This window comes from Pyxicephalus adspersus, chromosome 12, assembly GCF_032062135.1.
Source record: "Pyxicephalus adspersus chromosome 12, UCB_Pads_2.0, whole genome shotgun sequence".
Taxonomy (NCBI): Eukaryota; Metazoa; Chordata; class Amphibia; order Anura; family Pyxicephalidae; genus Pyxicephalus; species Pyxicephalus adspersus.
Genome location: NC_092869.1, coordinates 23,937,834 through 23,952,834, shown reverse-complemented (window position 1 = coordinate 23,952,834; position 15,001 = coordinate 23,937,834). Strand labels below are relative to the sequence as shown.

The following is a 15,001-nucleotide window of genomic DNA, read 5'->3' as shown; positions in this document are numbered from 1 at the left end:
GTTCCCTGTAATTATGAGATTTCTCCAAAATCATTATTCAACTTACAAAAAGGTTTTATTTGTACATTCTCAGAACAGGAATGGGTCTCAAAAGAACTGAATTTGTTCGAAGAATTGGAATGCAAGCAGGTTTAATACAGCCTCAGAACAGTCATCTATACACTACATAAGCAGAGTACATTTAAATCTGGTGACTCTCATACTTCCTCTCATGTCCACCCTTAGCAGTGTGCCATAGTAGGTCCAGCAAGATTCTCTATTTCATACCTTATAAGAACCAGACTGCCCACCATATCACTGCAGCTGATGTGTATCATTGAAATAATGCCATGTTCTTGTCAAGTATGAACACTTGGACAGGATCAATTAAAAATCATTGGATTCACAGTTTATTTTACAATATTTGAGAAGTCTACAAGTTAAGGCAAACATACTGATGCATTAGCATTAGGAACTTAAAATTGAAAAAGATAATTGGAGAGTTCTGAAAAATCTAAGAAAATGTTTAATAAAAAAAATAGAGTTCGGTAAATCAAGAAAAAAAAAGACTTTAAAAAAAATCATTACATTGAACCTGGACATGGTATACGATGTGACAGCTAATGGCAATGTTAAATCCATTCGATCCATGAATGTCGAACATCATCGAAGATTAACATACATTGGTAAATAAGATTGGCATTGTTATGTATTACAGTTCGTAACAAGTACAGCATTTTAATGCTTTTAAAAAGAAACAAAACTGGGGGATTTTTGTGATGTACTAGAAAGTGTACAATGACTAAATAAAGGTACATGTGGGTGTGGGCTCCACAGCACAGTGCCGTTACTAAGGTGGAAGCAGCCCAACTTTTCTGTATGGGTTTGTCCTTGCCAAGCTAGATATGCCCAATGGAGCTGTCCATGGAAAAATGACAGCTCTCAGAGTTCACAGGAGGGTCTGCTTACTTCAAACTTCTGGACGGAGTATGTTTTATGGCTTTCCGTTTAACACTGCCAAGCAACTTTGCAGTAGTTGCAAATTACCCTGTGGGATAGAAGAAAAATCAAACTGTCAGTGATCTCCATATTTATGAAAAGGAAATGTTTACTGTGTAACTTTTATTATTATAGAGCCGGCATATTACACAAAGCTTTACAAAGCCCATAGTCTAACTAACTGTCCCACTCATTGTGGACTCACAATTTATTGTCATAGGCATTTGTCATTAACACAGACTAAGGACAATTTATGAGGAAGCCAATCAATCTAACTGCATGTTTTTGAGATATGAAAGGAAACTGAAGTGTGTGGCTAAAACCTATGCAAACATGGGGAGAACATACAAATCCCTTGCAAATAGTGTTCTTGCCGAGATTCAAACCTGGGACCTAGCACCGCAAAAGCAAAAGTGCTAACCTCTGATACACACACATACATATTAATGAATAAGTAATGACACCTTTGTAATTCTGCATTACATCGTAGTTGATTGGATATCTGGATTGTTATCACAACAGCTCTTTTTTGGTATTCACAGGTTCTACTCTACCTTGGCATGCTTTAGTTCCAGTTCAGCCAGCTCTACTAGATTTTTACGGAAAGCAGCCACTCTTCGGGTTTTGAAATCCATCAGTTCTAAAGTAAGCAAAAAGAGAAGAATATTGAGTTTGTAAATAAGAATATATAAAACCTGACAAATATTGCCTATGTTCAGACTGGAAGTGAGGTTGTGGTGTGACTACTGCTATCTCATGCCATTGATTTGCTGCCTTTAGGGGAGACACTACATGCAGCCTCTACCTGCAGCATCCCAATAGAGAATGAATTGGGAGGAGGGCACTGAGCAGCTCAGTACCGCTAACTGCTTTCCACTGTAGCAAATATGCAGACGCTGGTTCTTTAGGAACCAGCACTGAGGGTGCAAGAAGCCGAGGGGTTGCCAAAATGAACAGAATATAAAACCTAAATGAAAAGAATTTTACTGAAACAAATATACTAGCCCGGTTCATCACGGGGCTGGTTCCCAAATTTCACACTTTAAAAATAACTACATCAATACAAAAAATCCACTGTTACGAAGAACCAATGATACAGACTAACTTTCTCTATCCCTTCTACCATTACATTAACTATAAAATAGAAAATCTTAGCATTCTATTCAAATTATTATGTATTAAATCAGTGTAACTTATACCTTGTTTTGCAGATTCAGATATTTTCTCAAACTTCTGACAGCAAAGCTGCTGAGTTGTCTCTGCTGATAACACGTCCTTGTTTTTAGCTCTGGCTTTATCTAGTGCTTTATTGGCATTTTCATAATCTACCAAAGAGCGAGATCTTCTGTAGAGGAGATCCTGTAAACAGGAAGTTCAGCCTTAGAACAAAACCAATCAATAAATGTGATGCTAGTCACAATGGACATCTCCAGAGTCTCCATGCAGTTACCTTAGCAGCTTGTGATTCTCTTAAATAATATTTAAGGAGGTCTGAAAGCTTCAGGTCTTCATCAGCTGATACCCGGGCTTCAATTTTCTATAGAATACAAGAAATATTTAGTTTACAAGGTCAATGGTGGAAAACACTTCCAGACCTGACTAACAGACCCATTACTGCTCATTACAACTTTACAGCACTATCAGCATTATCTCTTATAAATCAGATGTGCTGAATCTAAAGATCTGCAGGTCAAACTCTTACTAACTTACCTAAGTTTACAAAGTGTTAAAAATGTATGCATAGATGCAGGCCTATCTGCATGATATGAATCTTGGAGTGGCCTTCTCTAGGGAGTAGATCTGTAATCACTATAGGAAAGTAATATGTGCATACCTATGCTAATTATTAGGCACAAATAACCTATAGAACTTAAAAAAAACTTAAAAAAAAGAACTTAAAAAATAAATAAGGTAGAACACAGAGCATAAAAAATACTAAAAATAACATAAATCATTCAGAGATAGGAAGAAGTGCTTTTCAAGTAAATTAGTTAGGACCACAGTTCCTGTCTGGTGTTGCCACTCTCCAAGTGGTGCATGGCTCATCAATGTATCTGATGGTACAAACATATGCTTAGACTCTGGAAAGCCACATGTAGGATAGGGGTCTCACCAACCCACAGCCCTCCTTGACTAGTTTACCTAGAAGCTCTGGGTGTTGCCATCCACTTGCACATGTTTACGCACCCCCTGTTGTATTACTTATTATATACAATAATATACTACAGGCAGGTCGGGGACATATCCCATTTTGATGTATCTATGTACAAATGAAATCAGCTACTGTTGTGCAAACTACACAGAGATAATAAAAAGAATACTTACACGAGTTTTGTCAAATAATTCAGACACTCTTAGGAAAAACCTGTATGAAAAAGAAAGAAAAAAAATACTTAACAGTGCATAAACAGCTAATGTTTTTCTAAAGTCAATATCAATATTACACAATTGAAAACTAAAGAAAGACAGCAGCAACCACCATCAGATGCACCCCCTAGGTAACTGTTGCTTTTCTGGCCCTCTCCCTATGCAGTAAATTGTAAATTTATGCAATTACTCAATGGTAAATTTAAAGTATGTCACATTCTCCAGCATCAGGTCTTCGTCTTAAATGCATCCACTCACTCCCGTTCTGCTTCTGAGGTGTGTTGTGTGAAGTCACATGAAATATGCCTAAGCAGCAAAACAGACATCAGTAACAGTGGGTGGCTACACAGAAGAGGAGGATTCAGTTTTATAGAAGTTAATATACTTTTATTTAAAAGAGTGAAGAGAGTGGAATTAGGGTGGCTCCTATTTCTTCAGGGGGTCCCAATACTTGTACTTCCTAAAAGAAAAGGAAATGCACCTTTTGTACAAAACAAAAAACTTTGGGCAGACACAAAATTTCATTTTTCCAGACATCCACACTAATATCAATGGGATTCTGGAGCCATAACTCATATACTAAAGTCATTCAGTAGCTATGACTCAAGGGCCTTTAAAAGGACCTTTAAAAGTAAAAAGTTGATTAGTCGTGGAGCAAGTGATACAGCATTTTCATGTTTTTGTTAAAACTCAAAACACTGTGCAAAAATATTTAGATTGCCAACAAAGTGGTATAAATTTGATGGACCACTTATATATGTTTCTATGTGTGCTAATAAGTACAAAGTGGAATGTTGTTTCAAAGATTAAAGAGTTGCCTGCATAGGCCACAGATTGTTTCTTGTAGTTCTATTTAGTTGTTGTCTAGTTTGGTGTAATGGTGTAAGGTGTAATCAAATGTGAACATATCTCTTACTTGCATATGTCAGTATTGTCCTGTGTTCCCAATTGGTACATAGAAGATCCTATCCTGTTGTAGTCATCTGCAACACCTACAATAAAAAAAGGAGATATAAAAGCATCAGAGATGTATCATGCAGTAGCCAACCCTCAAAGCTAATCTTCTCATGCTTTGTAGCTTAACTACCTCTAATGGACTGAAAAATTAAAAGGCTTTGGAAAAGTAAAGTTTGTTAGTGCAGTGTTTGGGATTTATTTGTACTTGGTATGAAAGATATGGCTTGTTTACATTCTTTAAAAGTATAAGACTGTGACATCCAGCAAAAGAAAACTGGAGAGGGTTTGTCTCAAAGTGGCCAAAATTTTCTATGAAGTGATCTTCTTTTTCAGCTTTAAATCCCACCACTATAACTGGGTCAGCAGCACTGGCAACAATGTACTCAGGCCACTCAACACAATGGTACCGTTATAGCAATTAGGGGTTATCATAGTTTGAAAGGTATGGTTGTCTGATACTAATCTGTAAACATATTGGATACTCATTCAGGTAAAATTTGTTATCCACAAAAAAGGAGTAAAAGGGCAATACAATGCAAACACCTGACATGACCGATATGAGAATCTTTGGTCGCAAGATGAAGACTTACATTTATGGGATCTTGTCATTTTGTCAGACTTGGCACTTGCATCCTTCACTCGGTTGTGATATTCCACTAGAAATGTCCTTTCATGGTCAAAGAAATCATCCACATCCTGGAAAAACAAAAAAGGTAAATAGAATCCAGAAAACATACAGGAAAGTAATATATCTAAAAAAAATAGTCATAACAAAATGTTTAATAAAAATTACAGCATTAGAAAATTAAATGTAAATCCCAGCTTACTTAAAACCTCCAGCATATCATGTAATGATCTCCTGAAAATATTATATATACACACACGCCCATATTTTATACATATTCCTCCTTACCTTTGTGCTGGAAACAATTACACCATCGGCTGTCTTTACCACACTTTTGAAGAAATCTTCTAATTTTTCTTTCTTGTTTTTGCCTCTAACACTTAACTAGAAAAAAAAGACCGTATAAAAATGCTTTTCTACGAATAACACAGGAATAGTAATTCCACAATTTGGATCACTGTAATGAAAGATTCCATTAGCTCAGGCACTGTAGTCATGCAAGGAAACATTCATACAAAGCAGCTATTCATTGTGCGATCCCAGACCCCGGATGTGGGGCACTATACTCAGTGATAAACAGTAACTATCTAGGCTGACACTAGCAAACAAGCTCTTTCTTAAAGCTTATGTTTTATCATATCATGGGCAAGCTTTACACAAAGTGCTTGTACACGTTTATGCAAACATTCAAATGATATAAAACGTCCCTGCAATCCATTTCAGATTGATCATATCATGTACTGTATTTAGACTTATTTGCATAGTTTCTCGACTAAGCCTCCCTTGTTTCTCCTTCTTGGGGGGCTCATTTTATTTACATGCAGATCCTTGCAGCTTCTCATCAGAAAACAGCATGGAACTATTTTATATTAAAGCAAAAAAAAGCAAAACTTTCCTATTTTTGGAAGGAGCGGGGAAACATTAGACCTGTTGACATGTTTGATTGCAGTTTGTTTCTCCTTTAGTGAGATTTTTTTTTTTTATGGTAAGCATATGATAGTACATTTAAATGGAAATACAATAAAGTCTACTTACATCTTGATTGTACTCAAGAAAAACATGGAAATTTAAATCTTTTCTAAGAATGGGATGAGCTGCCACACGACAGAGGAAGACTTCGTGCATTGCTACCGTTTTCTTGAAAATAGCCAGGTACTCTCTGAAAGTATTAGGAAAATATTATTAGAAAGTAAAGGGAACTACTGCACAGAAATTAAATTATTGACATAAAAGATAATCATTTTAAATGTGTGCTTTACCTGCAATCTATACAGATACGGATGATACAACTTATCTCTCATGACACGGTTAGGCAGTTTATCTAAAAAAAGAAGTCAACTTACGCTTCCAGTTCCTGTTTCATTTTGGTGAACTCTTCCTTTGTCATTGAACCTTCCCCTTCTCCAAGTTTTTGCAGTTTCTCTCTGGAAGCATCAAAATCTGGTCTGGGTGGTGCGGGAGGAATCTGCATTTTTTAGTAAGAAATGTAGTTTTTAAAGTGCATTTATTTGCATTTGTTTTTCTGTGATAATGGTATGCCAACAATAATATATAAAAACTTTTATATGATAAGTTCACCAGTCATGTAGAATATTAGAAATTCAATACAGCATATACAAAACTCTTTCACGATTATTACTATTTGGCAAGTCTAAGGATTAACTTAGTCTATCCAAAATATCCTAAACTGTAAAAAGAAACAATGACATTGTCTACCATCTCCAATCACCTGATTTATTGTAATACAGGTTTTGATGTTTGTGGTCTTGTAAAGAATAACCACAGTGCACAGAGGGTTATTAATGTGGCAAAGCGGTGTCTCCACATGCACAATTCTTGTTTAAAGAAAAGAAAAGGTTTTCACTTTCTAGCTATAATGATAATTTTACCAACCTTTGAATATAAATTAAAACTGTTCCAAGCTTTAGCAAGAACGGGCTCCATACTGCTTCCAGGAAAGGCACAAAATTCAAAGTGAGTTAAATTGGCACACTCTGAAGTTATCTACAACTGTATATTGCAACAGTTTGTAAAACACCATTCTCATGAGCAGAATGACAATGTGACTATGGCACAGAGTATTCTAGACCCAATATATTCCTATTTGTAGCCAAGTCTCATAAATGATGCTATGTATTGGGGACCAAAGTACTATAAATAATATAGTAAAAAGAGTTCCCACCAAACACAAATGTAAAGGAATTTTCTTTCCAATCTATATACTATCCAATATATTAGAATAGCTGCTTATTGCAGTTGATAACCTCCCTGAAAAGACTCTGTGTCTCTATTGTAAAGACAATCCCCTTTTCTGCTTGGAAAATATATATATATATATATATATATATATATATATATATATATTCCTCCACCGGGGGGTATTCCTCCAGGACTCAATGTAATGACATGTGAGTACCACTTAGTCCTGGAGTACTGTGAGAGCCCATTCTGCATGATGACACACATCACAGGGGAAATCGTAAATAGATTGGACTCATAGGAAAGGTGCAGAATGACATAATGGTGTTCTGCTCACAAAAGGGTGACAGCTTTGAAGAGATGAGGAAACCAGGAACAGTGTTGGAATGTAGAGAGGGTAGGGAGAATTTCATTTTTTAAACAAAAGAATACCTGGGGTTCCACCTTAAATGCAATTTGTTGTTAAGTACATACAGCCAAGGCCGTTGTATTTCTACATTATTTCCCCTCCACTGTCTGCCAGGCTGCTCACATTCTCTGCTTGGCTGATGAATGCATACAATCTGCTTTTCCAAATTAAATGGTTATTTTTGCCTTGCTCCACAGTAATTACACAGGGTGTTATTAGCTACATTTTTCAGCACAGATGGCCCTGGCAGTTTACTTAATGCTCATAGGAGCTCCAAAAATATAATTATATTAATTAGAAATATGTAATCCGTAGATAAGTATTTAAAAATAAAAATATTTATGGCAAAACTAAACACACAGTATAATATAGTCGGGACGTATAAGGACAGTGTCATTATCACACTTACAATATATCCTGCATATTCCTCATTTTCCACAAACGAATCATGAAGCCATATGAACTCTTCATGTTGTCTCACCACAGAGAACTCGTTCTGCTTGAAGTTTGGAAGTGAACTCTGGGGAGAAAAAATAAAGAGAAAAAATGATCATGGTAGAAAATGCACATCTCAGGTTTTCTGCTACACCAAGAACTATACATAAGAACTAGAATAATGCCTAAACTGCTGGTATGATGCTAGCTACCCTCAGCTACTGTCCTACAGCATATCCTGATTCAAACAACTTACCCTTCCACAGTCAAAACACTGTTTTTATAAAACCCACTGCTTTGACACAGGGTCTTTTGGTGACCTATTCCAAACATATCAGCAACCCGGTTTAGGTTCCAACGCACAGTTTTCGAAACACTGCTGTAGAGACACTTGGTTCCAATGTGTGGTCACTTATCTGAGAAGTCTGAAACATAGGTATAGCTACTATGATGCACACTAGTGTTTGGCCCTGAGCAAGCCATGTTGTCAAGTATTGGACCTTTTCACCAATGGTACACTGACAGCCAAAAATACCTAGGCACGGACTAAACTCTACCCTGCTCTAACCAGAGCTAGAGAAAAACTATTTTGCCTATACATACACACTTTAATAAATATTTAAAATAATAGCAACATGAATGTTTATAATAATATTTAAAAAATTGTTAAACCTTAGGCTGGGTACACATGTGCTATAATTGTCGTTGGAAAGGATCTTTCACTATCCTTTCCAGCAACAAAAGACTGCACGATGCATGAACGAGAGTTGTACATACAGCACCAATCTGCTCTATGGAGAGGGGGAGAACGACGGAGCGGCACCCTGCTGCACTCTCTCCCCTTCACTTTTATTACAATCATTCCTCATCTACGGATTCACCAGGAAGGACGACGGAATGATGGACGATGAGCACTGTACACAAGCCAGATTCTCGTCCGATATCAGCCCTGAGGCGATAATCGGACGAGAATCATCTGACCTGTGTACATAGCCTTACTTGTTATTAGCAGCTTCTACTATGATTCTTGAAATGCTACATTTTCAGTAAATTCATAACAGTAATTTCTTAGGCCCCTCACTTACCACTGAGGGGGTACTCACTGACTCCTAACAGAGTCTGAGGTTGGTGTACACATTTATCTTCAATATGCAGTGTTGGCAGCATCAGAACTGTGACTTTTTAATCATTTCAATGGTGAGGTACTGACATCACCACATTTATTTCTGTGTTAGCGTTGTCCATACTGTTCCTGTACCCCTCCCAGTCTAGAAAGGTGACTTTAGACCCAGTCTAGAAAGGTGAAGATTATCTGAAGCCCAACTACTGCAGGAACATGAAGCAGAGCTTGTGGGGACTGGCAGTCACATGATAAATAATAGCAATGAAGGTGTTCACAAGCAATTTATGTGAATGTGTAATGTATATAATGAGTGAGGAAGTGTTTTTTTGCTAAATGGTGCACTATACTATTTTCCCCCAATCATTCTTTTATCATTTATCCCAAAATCTGACCTGCTTTTCACCCGCAGTAATTAATCCTTTATATAGCACCACTGAACCTTGGAGTTAATTCTGACCATTTTGGGGCACAGTGGTGTAAAATTTACTTTTTTATCATGTTAAAATATCTAGACTAATAGTAAACATCTAATGCACAGTGTGTTATTTAAGGAAAACTACAAAAGGCAGAATGAAGGGAAGGCAGACAGGCATGATTAATAGAAGTAAACAAATAAAATGTAAAGGAAACTTGGCAGCATGTGCAGGTAGAGACAGAATAAAAAATTATTTGCATAGCTCGCTTATGAGCACTTTTCTCCTGTATGCTGGTAGTAAATTAAACTGGAAGGATACTAAAATTGCTTGTTTCAGAAACATACTTTAATTCTTTAGCTTCCTTGAGTAATGTTGGGCTTCTACGGTTTTATTTCACCTGTAAAGATGAAAGGAAGTACCCCCTGCTCTCAAACTGAGCACTGGTATACATGTCACACAGATGGGAACTCATTTTTAAGTAAGGGATCCTAACAGGTACTTACAATTATAGGCAACAAAAACCTTAATTTTAATCCAATAGGTTAAAACAATTGTATTTTTTCTGACTATTGCTAGATAATTTTAGTATTGCTCTGTACACTGCTCTAAGTGCACCTTCCCCTTTTTGCTAGTTTTTATTTGAACCAAAAAGTTTTCATAAGGTAGCAAGTTACCTGGATAAAGAAAGATGGATTGCATAGTTTGGAAAAAAATAGAATAGGAGAGCAAACAGTACACCTTTTAATAACGCCAGATTCAAAAGGACACAGGATGCAGAAGAGTGATGAGAGCCTATGAAGTTAGGATAGCACCTGAGCAAATCTATCTATTCTTACTGCAGAGGGAAAATCCACTAAGTGAGCAGTTTAATGAAGTTATGTGTGCAGTCCGAGTATGACCCAAACACTATATATACTACAGCTTCATAGTAGTGCTTCTATTGTAGGGATCAGAACCAAATTCCACTTCCAGCCATTTCCTCTCATCCAGAGTACTGCTAAGGATCCTCCTAGCCAATAACATTACATTAAAACTAATCTACAGGACTCCCCTCTAACTAATCCAGTGTTCAACCCAGTTTTTTCTTAAGCTGGGTGTAGAAATTGTAGGTGGGTGGCAGCCCCTGTATTGTAACCCAACTCTTCAGTAATCACTCAAAAACATCCGGGTGCCTACTGAGAAGTGCCGGGTGGTGCACCCAGCTAAAAGGGGAGAACACTGTAATCACTATAGTATGTGCTTTTTGCTCATTTATGCCATGGTCAAGTAAAGCTTCTCTGTTGTTTTGTTACAGAAGAAGGGGTCCTCCTGCCTACATGATGTGGACACTTCTTACTGACTGTCCAGCAGCAAGGTGCTCCTGGGATCCAGAAAAGGGGACTGCATGAGTGGCCCCAGAACAGCTGAATTATATGGAACTAAACAGGGTAAAAAAAGACAGTAAAGCAACCTGAATGCTGGTTTTAGGGAAGTTTACTTTACTTCTCATTATAAGTAAAAAACACACGCAGAATAAATAGATGTGGGTGGGGTTGGGCTTTAACAAAATAAAATGTTTCAGCTTTTCATTAGTTAACTGCTCATACTAAAAGCCTTCACAATAAAATGGTTTGTGCTTTGCACATCTGGCTAAGACTTAAATTTCTGACGTTCCTTTCAAGGACCTCAACCAGCGGATATAACAGATTCCTCAGAAGCAGGAAAAACGCTGCAATATACTCACTGGTGAGCACAGGATCTATGCAGCCTTTCACACATTCCCTGATTAATACAGATTAGTAGACATGAAATCACTTGCTACACAAGGCTTCTATTGGTCAGAAAATACCAGCACTCTTATTAATAATAATAATAATAGCAATAATAATAAATAGTATAGACTTTCTATATTGGGTGGATGCCGTGGTCTGTAGATACATTTATATCACAACTTGTCAAAGCAGACAGGATCAGGAAAGATTTATGTGCACATGGCTACTTAAAAACAAATCTGTTCAGCATAAATCGGAGCAGCAAAACCTGCAGTACTTCTGGTTTTATAGGACCTACATGGGCAAGTATAGCATTTAGGCCAACATTACCAAAGTATGCTGGAAATTGCAACTCCTCAGAGGCCTGAAGGCAGCCAAAATATTCCAGTCATCTAACAACAACAAAACTTTAATATTGAAATAACATGCATTTCTGGTAATTTTTTTTAAGGAGTTCATTCACACACAAGCCAATTGATGCTTCACCAGACTTATCACATGCATGTATCTGGATGTGTATGGGTTGCCGCAAAGTAAGTTTCTGACTGGGTGGGAAGACAACTTACCTTTGTATGCACAGTGAATTTCACTTTGTCCCGCTCGCTCAGGGCATCCGATATATCAACCTGCAGAGTTGCATCGGGCTGCAGATCCACACTGATTGCTCGAGGCTAAAAAAAACAGAAAAATAAAATCAGAAAACATTTATTAAAATTGCATGGGGTCAATTTTACGACATAGCTTATCAGGCAAATCTATAAGAAAGATCTGGTAGAAATTGAGCTAAGCTCCCACTAAAAAAGTGCATTGCCTGCTGAACCAACCAATCAGCAACCAGCCCTGTACATTATTTTTGGATGATAAAAATGCTATGTGACCCCCATCCCCACCACCAGTTTGTGTCATACTAAGTCTGGATGTGTTGTTAGATGTTAGAAACAATTATTTACCTTCTAGCACACAATAAGTGTCTCTATGACATTTTACTAGCAACAGCAAATTGTATTTTGATTGGTTGCTGGAGGAGAATGCAGGGTTTTAGGGCCTGGATTGTCATTATTTTACCAGCTTCAAGTGCAAGAGAAACATGAAAAACCTTCTATTCCATTAGACACACATTTTTCTAATCCACAGTTATTCAGAACAAAACTGCAAGATTGCATAATTAAAACCATTTCCAGGATAATGGAATGTATGTTCAACAGCTGGTACAGATACACAACTCTGCTCCTTACGTGATCAATTCTGCTTTCTGCATTACGAGCAAACTGTATACTGCAAGCTTTGACAGATGTTTCCAAAATCAAGTGCCAGCTTTAAAAATGTTATGAGCCAGGAACAATACAACTCCAAGCGACCTCAATAACCTCCCTGCAGATACTATATGTATCTTTGTCTTCAATTTCTACCTCTCTGCTAGTAGCCATGTGTGCAATATGCATAAAACTAATATTATATATATAATTCACCCCTAATTCAGGCATGTATACACTTCCTCCACCCCTTTCCCCTCCACAGCTGCAATATATACCGGTGTCCTACCACCCCTTTCCTCATCTCGGCTGCCATATATACCGATGTCTATCACTCCTTTCCCAGCTACAGCTGCTATATATATATATATATATATATATATATATATATATATTTATAGATAGGTGTCCTAACACCCTTTCCCCACCACAGCTGCTAAGTATACCCTCCTAAACTTTAAACAATATGTATTCAGTTGTCCTAATACCCCCCTTCCTTCCATACACACCACAATACCTACAGTACAGGTAGTCCCCGGGTTAAGGACATCCGACATATGGACGCCTCCTAGATATGAACGCTTCCCTGCTCGCTCATGTGCAGAACGGAGGCTTGAAGGGGGCAGGGGCGGTTTGCATGATTTGCAGAAGAAATGTTTTGCTAAACACAGTGGAGGTTTTGGGTGATCTTAGGGGGGATGCGCACTTTCTGCAGCCTCTTGTAACTCTTTAATAACCAAGACAAACTCTGCAGTTGTTTCTTTTTGCATATCAAAGCACAGCTTGCTCCAGAAGTTAATGAACGTCTAGCCTCCATGAAGTGATTTTTTTTTTTGCTTTGTTTGTGATTAACTTACAGTGAAGATTTTAATACAGTAACTGACCCCACGCCGCCTAATAATATGTTGAGACAAACATCTGTCCTAATAGCATTTAATAAAATAATGTACCTGTTCCTACTTACATACAAATTCAACTTAAGAACAAACCTACAAACCACCTATCTCATACGTAACCCAGGGACTATATGTATATATTATATATATATATATGCACCTAACGCCCCCCAACTGTGCTGTAGTCCTGACAAAACACTGCAGAAGTACTGAAGTTGCTGGTGATTTTTGGTAACCTTTCTGGGGCAGACACAGAGGGGTAAATAGCAATCTCATAAAGGGTGTTTAGGCAGCAGGTGAATATGCACCAATGGGTATTTAATTTAGTGACCCGTTTGTTTCAAACAAAACCATGCAGTAAATATAACCCAGTATGAATTAAATATGTCAGGGGTTTACAGCAGCCAGCAAAAAAAAAGTGAAAAAACAATTTGCATCTTTTTTTAATGTTTCCACCCAGACTACAGATCTTAACATATTCTGAAAGGTTCACCAATTAACAGAACAGTAGGAAATCTGCCTACTGAGAGCATTCCAAGCATTTTTAGAGCTAGGAAAATTCTGCAGGCCAAGGAATCCAACACCTGAGTAATCCGGGGGCAAGGGGAGATTATAACAATAATGCAGCAGCTGATCATAATAACCCATCGACTTTCACAGGGTTCCGATTGGTTGCTTGCTGCATTTTTCTATTATTGTCCATATTTGTAGAGAACATAGCATTAAATATTGAAGGAACGGGTAGACTTTATATTACTCATCATCAATTAAAAACCTCTGCCTGATGGTCATAGTTTAAATGAAACTCTATCCTGAACACCATGCAAACAGCGAAATATACAAATGAAATACATACAAGGGAGAGGTACCTGCCAAAGAATTTGTATTTCTCCACAGCTCCATTATAAAGTTGTACAAATGACACCATTTTCTCTGTTATAGGTATAGGATACAGATCGAATAGAAGGAAAATGGTATCCTCTCCACCCCCAGACTCGACAGTGAAAGAGCAGCAGAAGACCCAATGCCATCACTCCTCCTATAAGTATCCTTGCCATCACATTTGAAGATATATATATATATATATATATATATATATATAGACAGACACACACACACACAGTTAGGTCCATAAAAGTTGTCAGAGACAACTTTTTTCTAATTTTGGTTCTGTACATTACCACAATTAATTTTAAATTAAACAACTCAGATGCAGTTGAACTGCAGACTATCAGCTTTAATTTAGTGGGTTGAACAACAGGATTGCTTAAAAATGTGAGGAACAAAAGCTTTTTTTTACACAATCACTTCATTTCAGGGGTTCAAACGTAATAGGACATATGACTCAAGGACTATTTCATGGGCTGGTGTGGGCAATAAACTTATTATGTTATTATCAATTTAGCAGATAAAAGACCAGAAGTTGATTTGAGGGGGGGGCGCGCTTGTATGTGGAAGATTTTGCTGTGAACAGGATCAATACATCCTTAAGCTGCAAAAAGTGGCAAAATCTACAGTTTGGTACATCATGAGAAAGAAACAAAGCACTGGTGAACTCAGCAACGCCAAAAGACCTGGACGTCCACGGAAGA

General features: G+C 37.4%; 1 protein-coding gene across 1 annotated transcript in view; it reads right to left on the bottom strand.

Annotated features, from left to right (window-relative positions):
* Positions 1-366: 366 nt before the first annotated feature.
* The window catches only part of SNX6 (sorting nexin 6), a 19,943-nt gene continuing 5,308 nt past the window's right edge, over positions 367-15,001 (bottom strand). Inside the window, exons 3-14 of the mRNA XM_072427828.1 lie at positions 11,827-11,931; positions 7,945-8,055; positions 6,271-6,392; positions 5,963-6,086; positions 5,216-5,311; positions 4,893-4,998; positions 4,262-4,337; positions 3,304-3,343; positions 2,429-2,515; positions 2,178-2,337; positions 1,533-1,618; positions 367-1,027 (exon numbers count right to left, since the gene is read on the bottom strand). Of these exons, the coding sequence (XP_072283929.1) occupies positions 974-1,027; positions 1,533-1,618; positions 2,178-2,337; positions 2,429-2,515; positions 3,304-3,343; positions 4,262-4,337; positions 4,893-4,998; positions 5,216-5,311; positions 5,963-6,086; positions 6,271-6,392; positions 7,945-8,055; positions 11,827-11,931 (1,167 nt within the window). The 3' untranslated portion in view covers positions 367-973. The remainder of the gene's footprint in view (positions 1,028-1,532; positions 1,619-2,177; positions 2,338-2,428; positions 2,516-3,303; positions 3,344-4,261; positions 4,338-4,892; positions 4,999-5,215; positions 5,312-5,962; positions 6,087-6,270; positions 6,393-7,944; positions 8,056-11,826; positions 11,932-15,001) is intronic.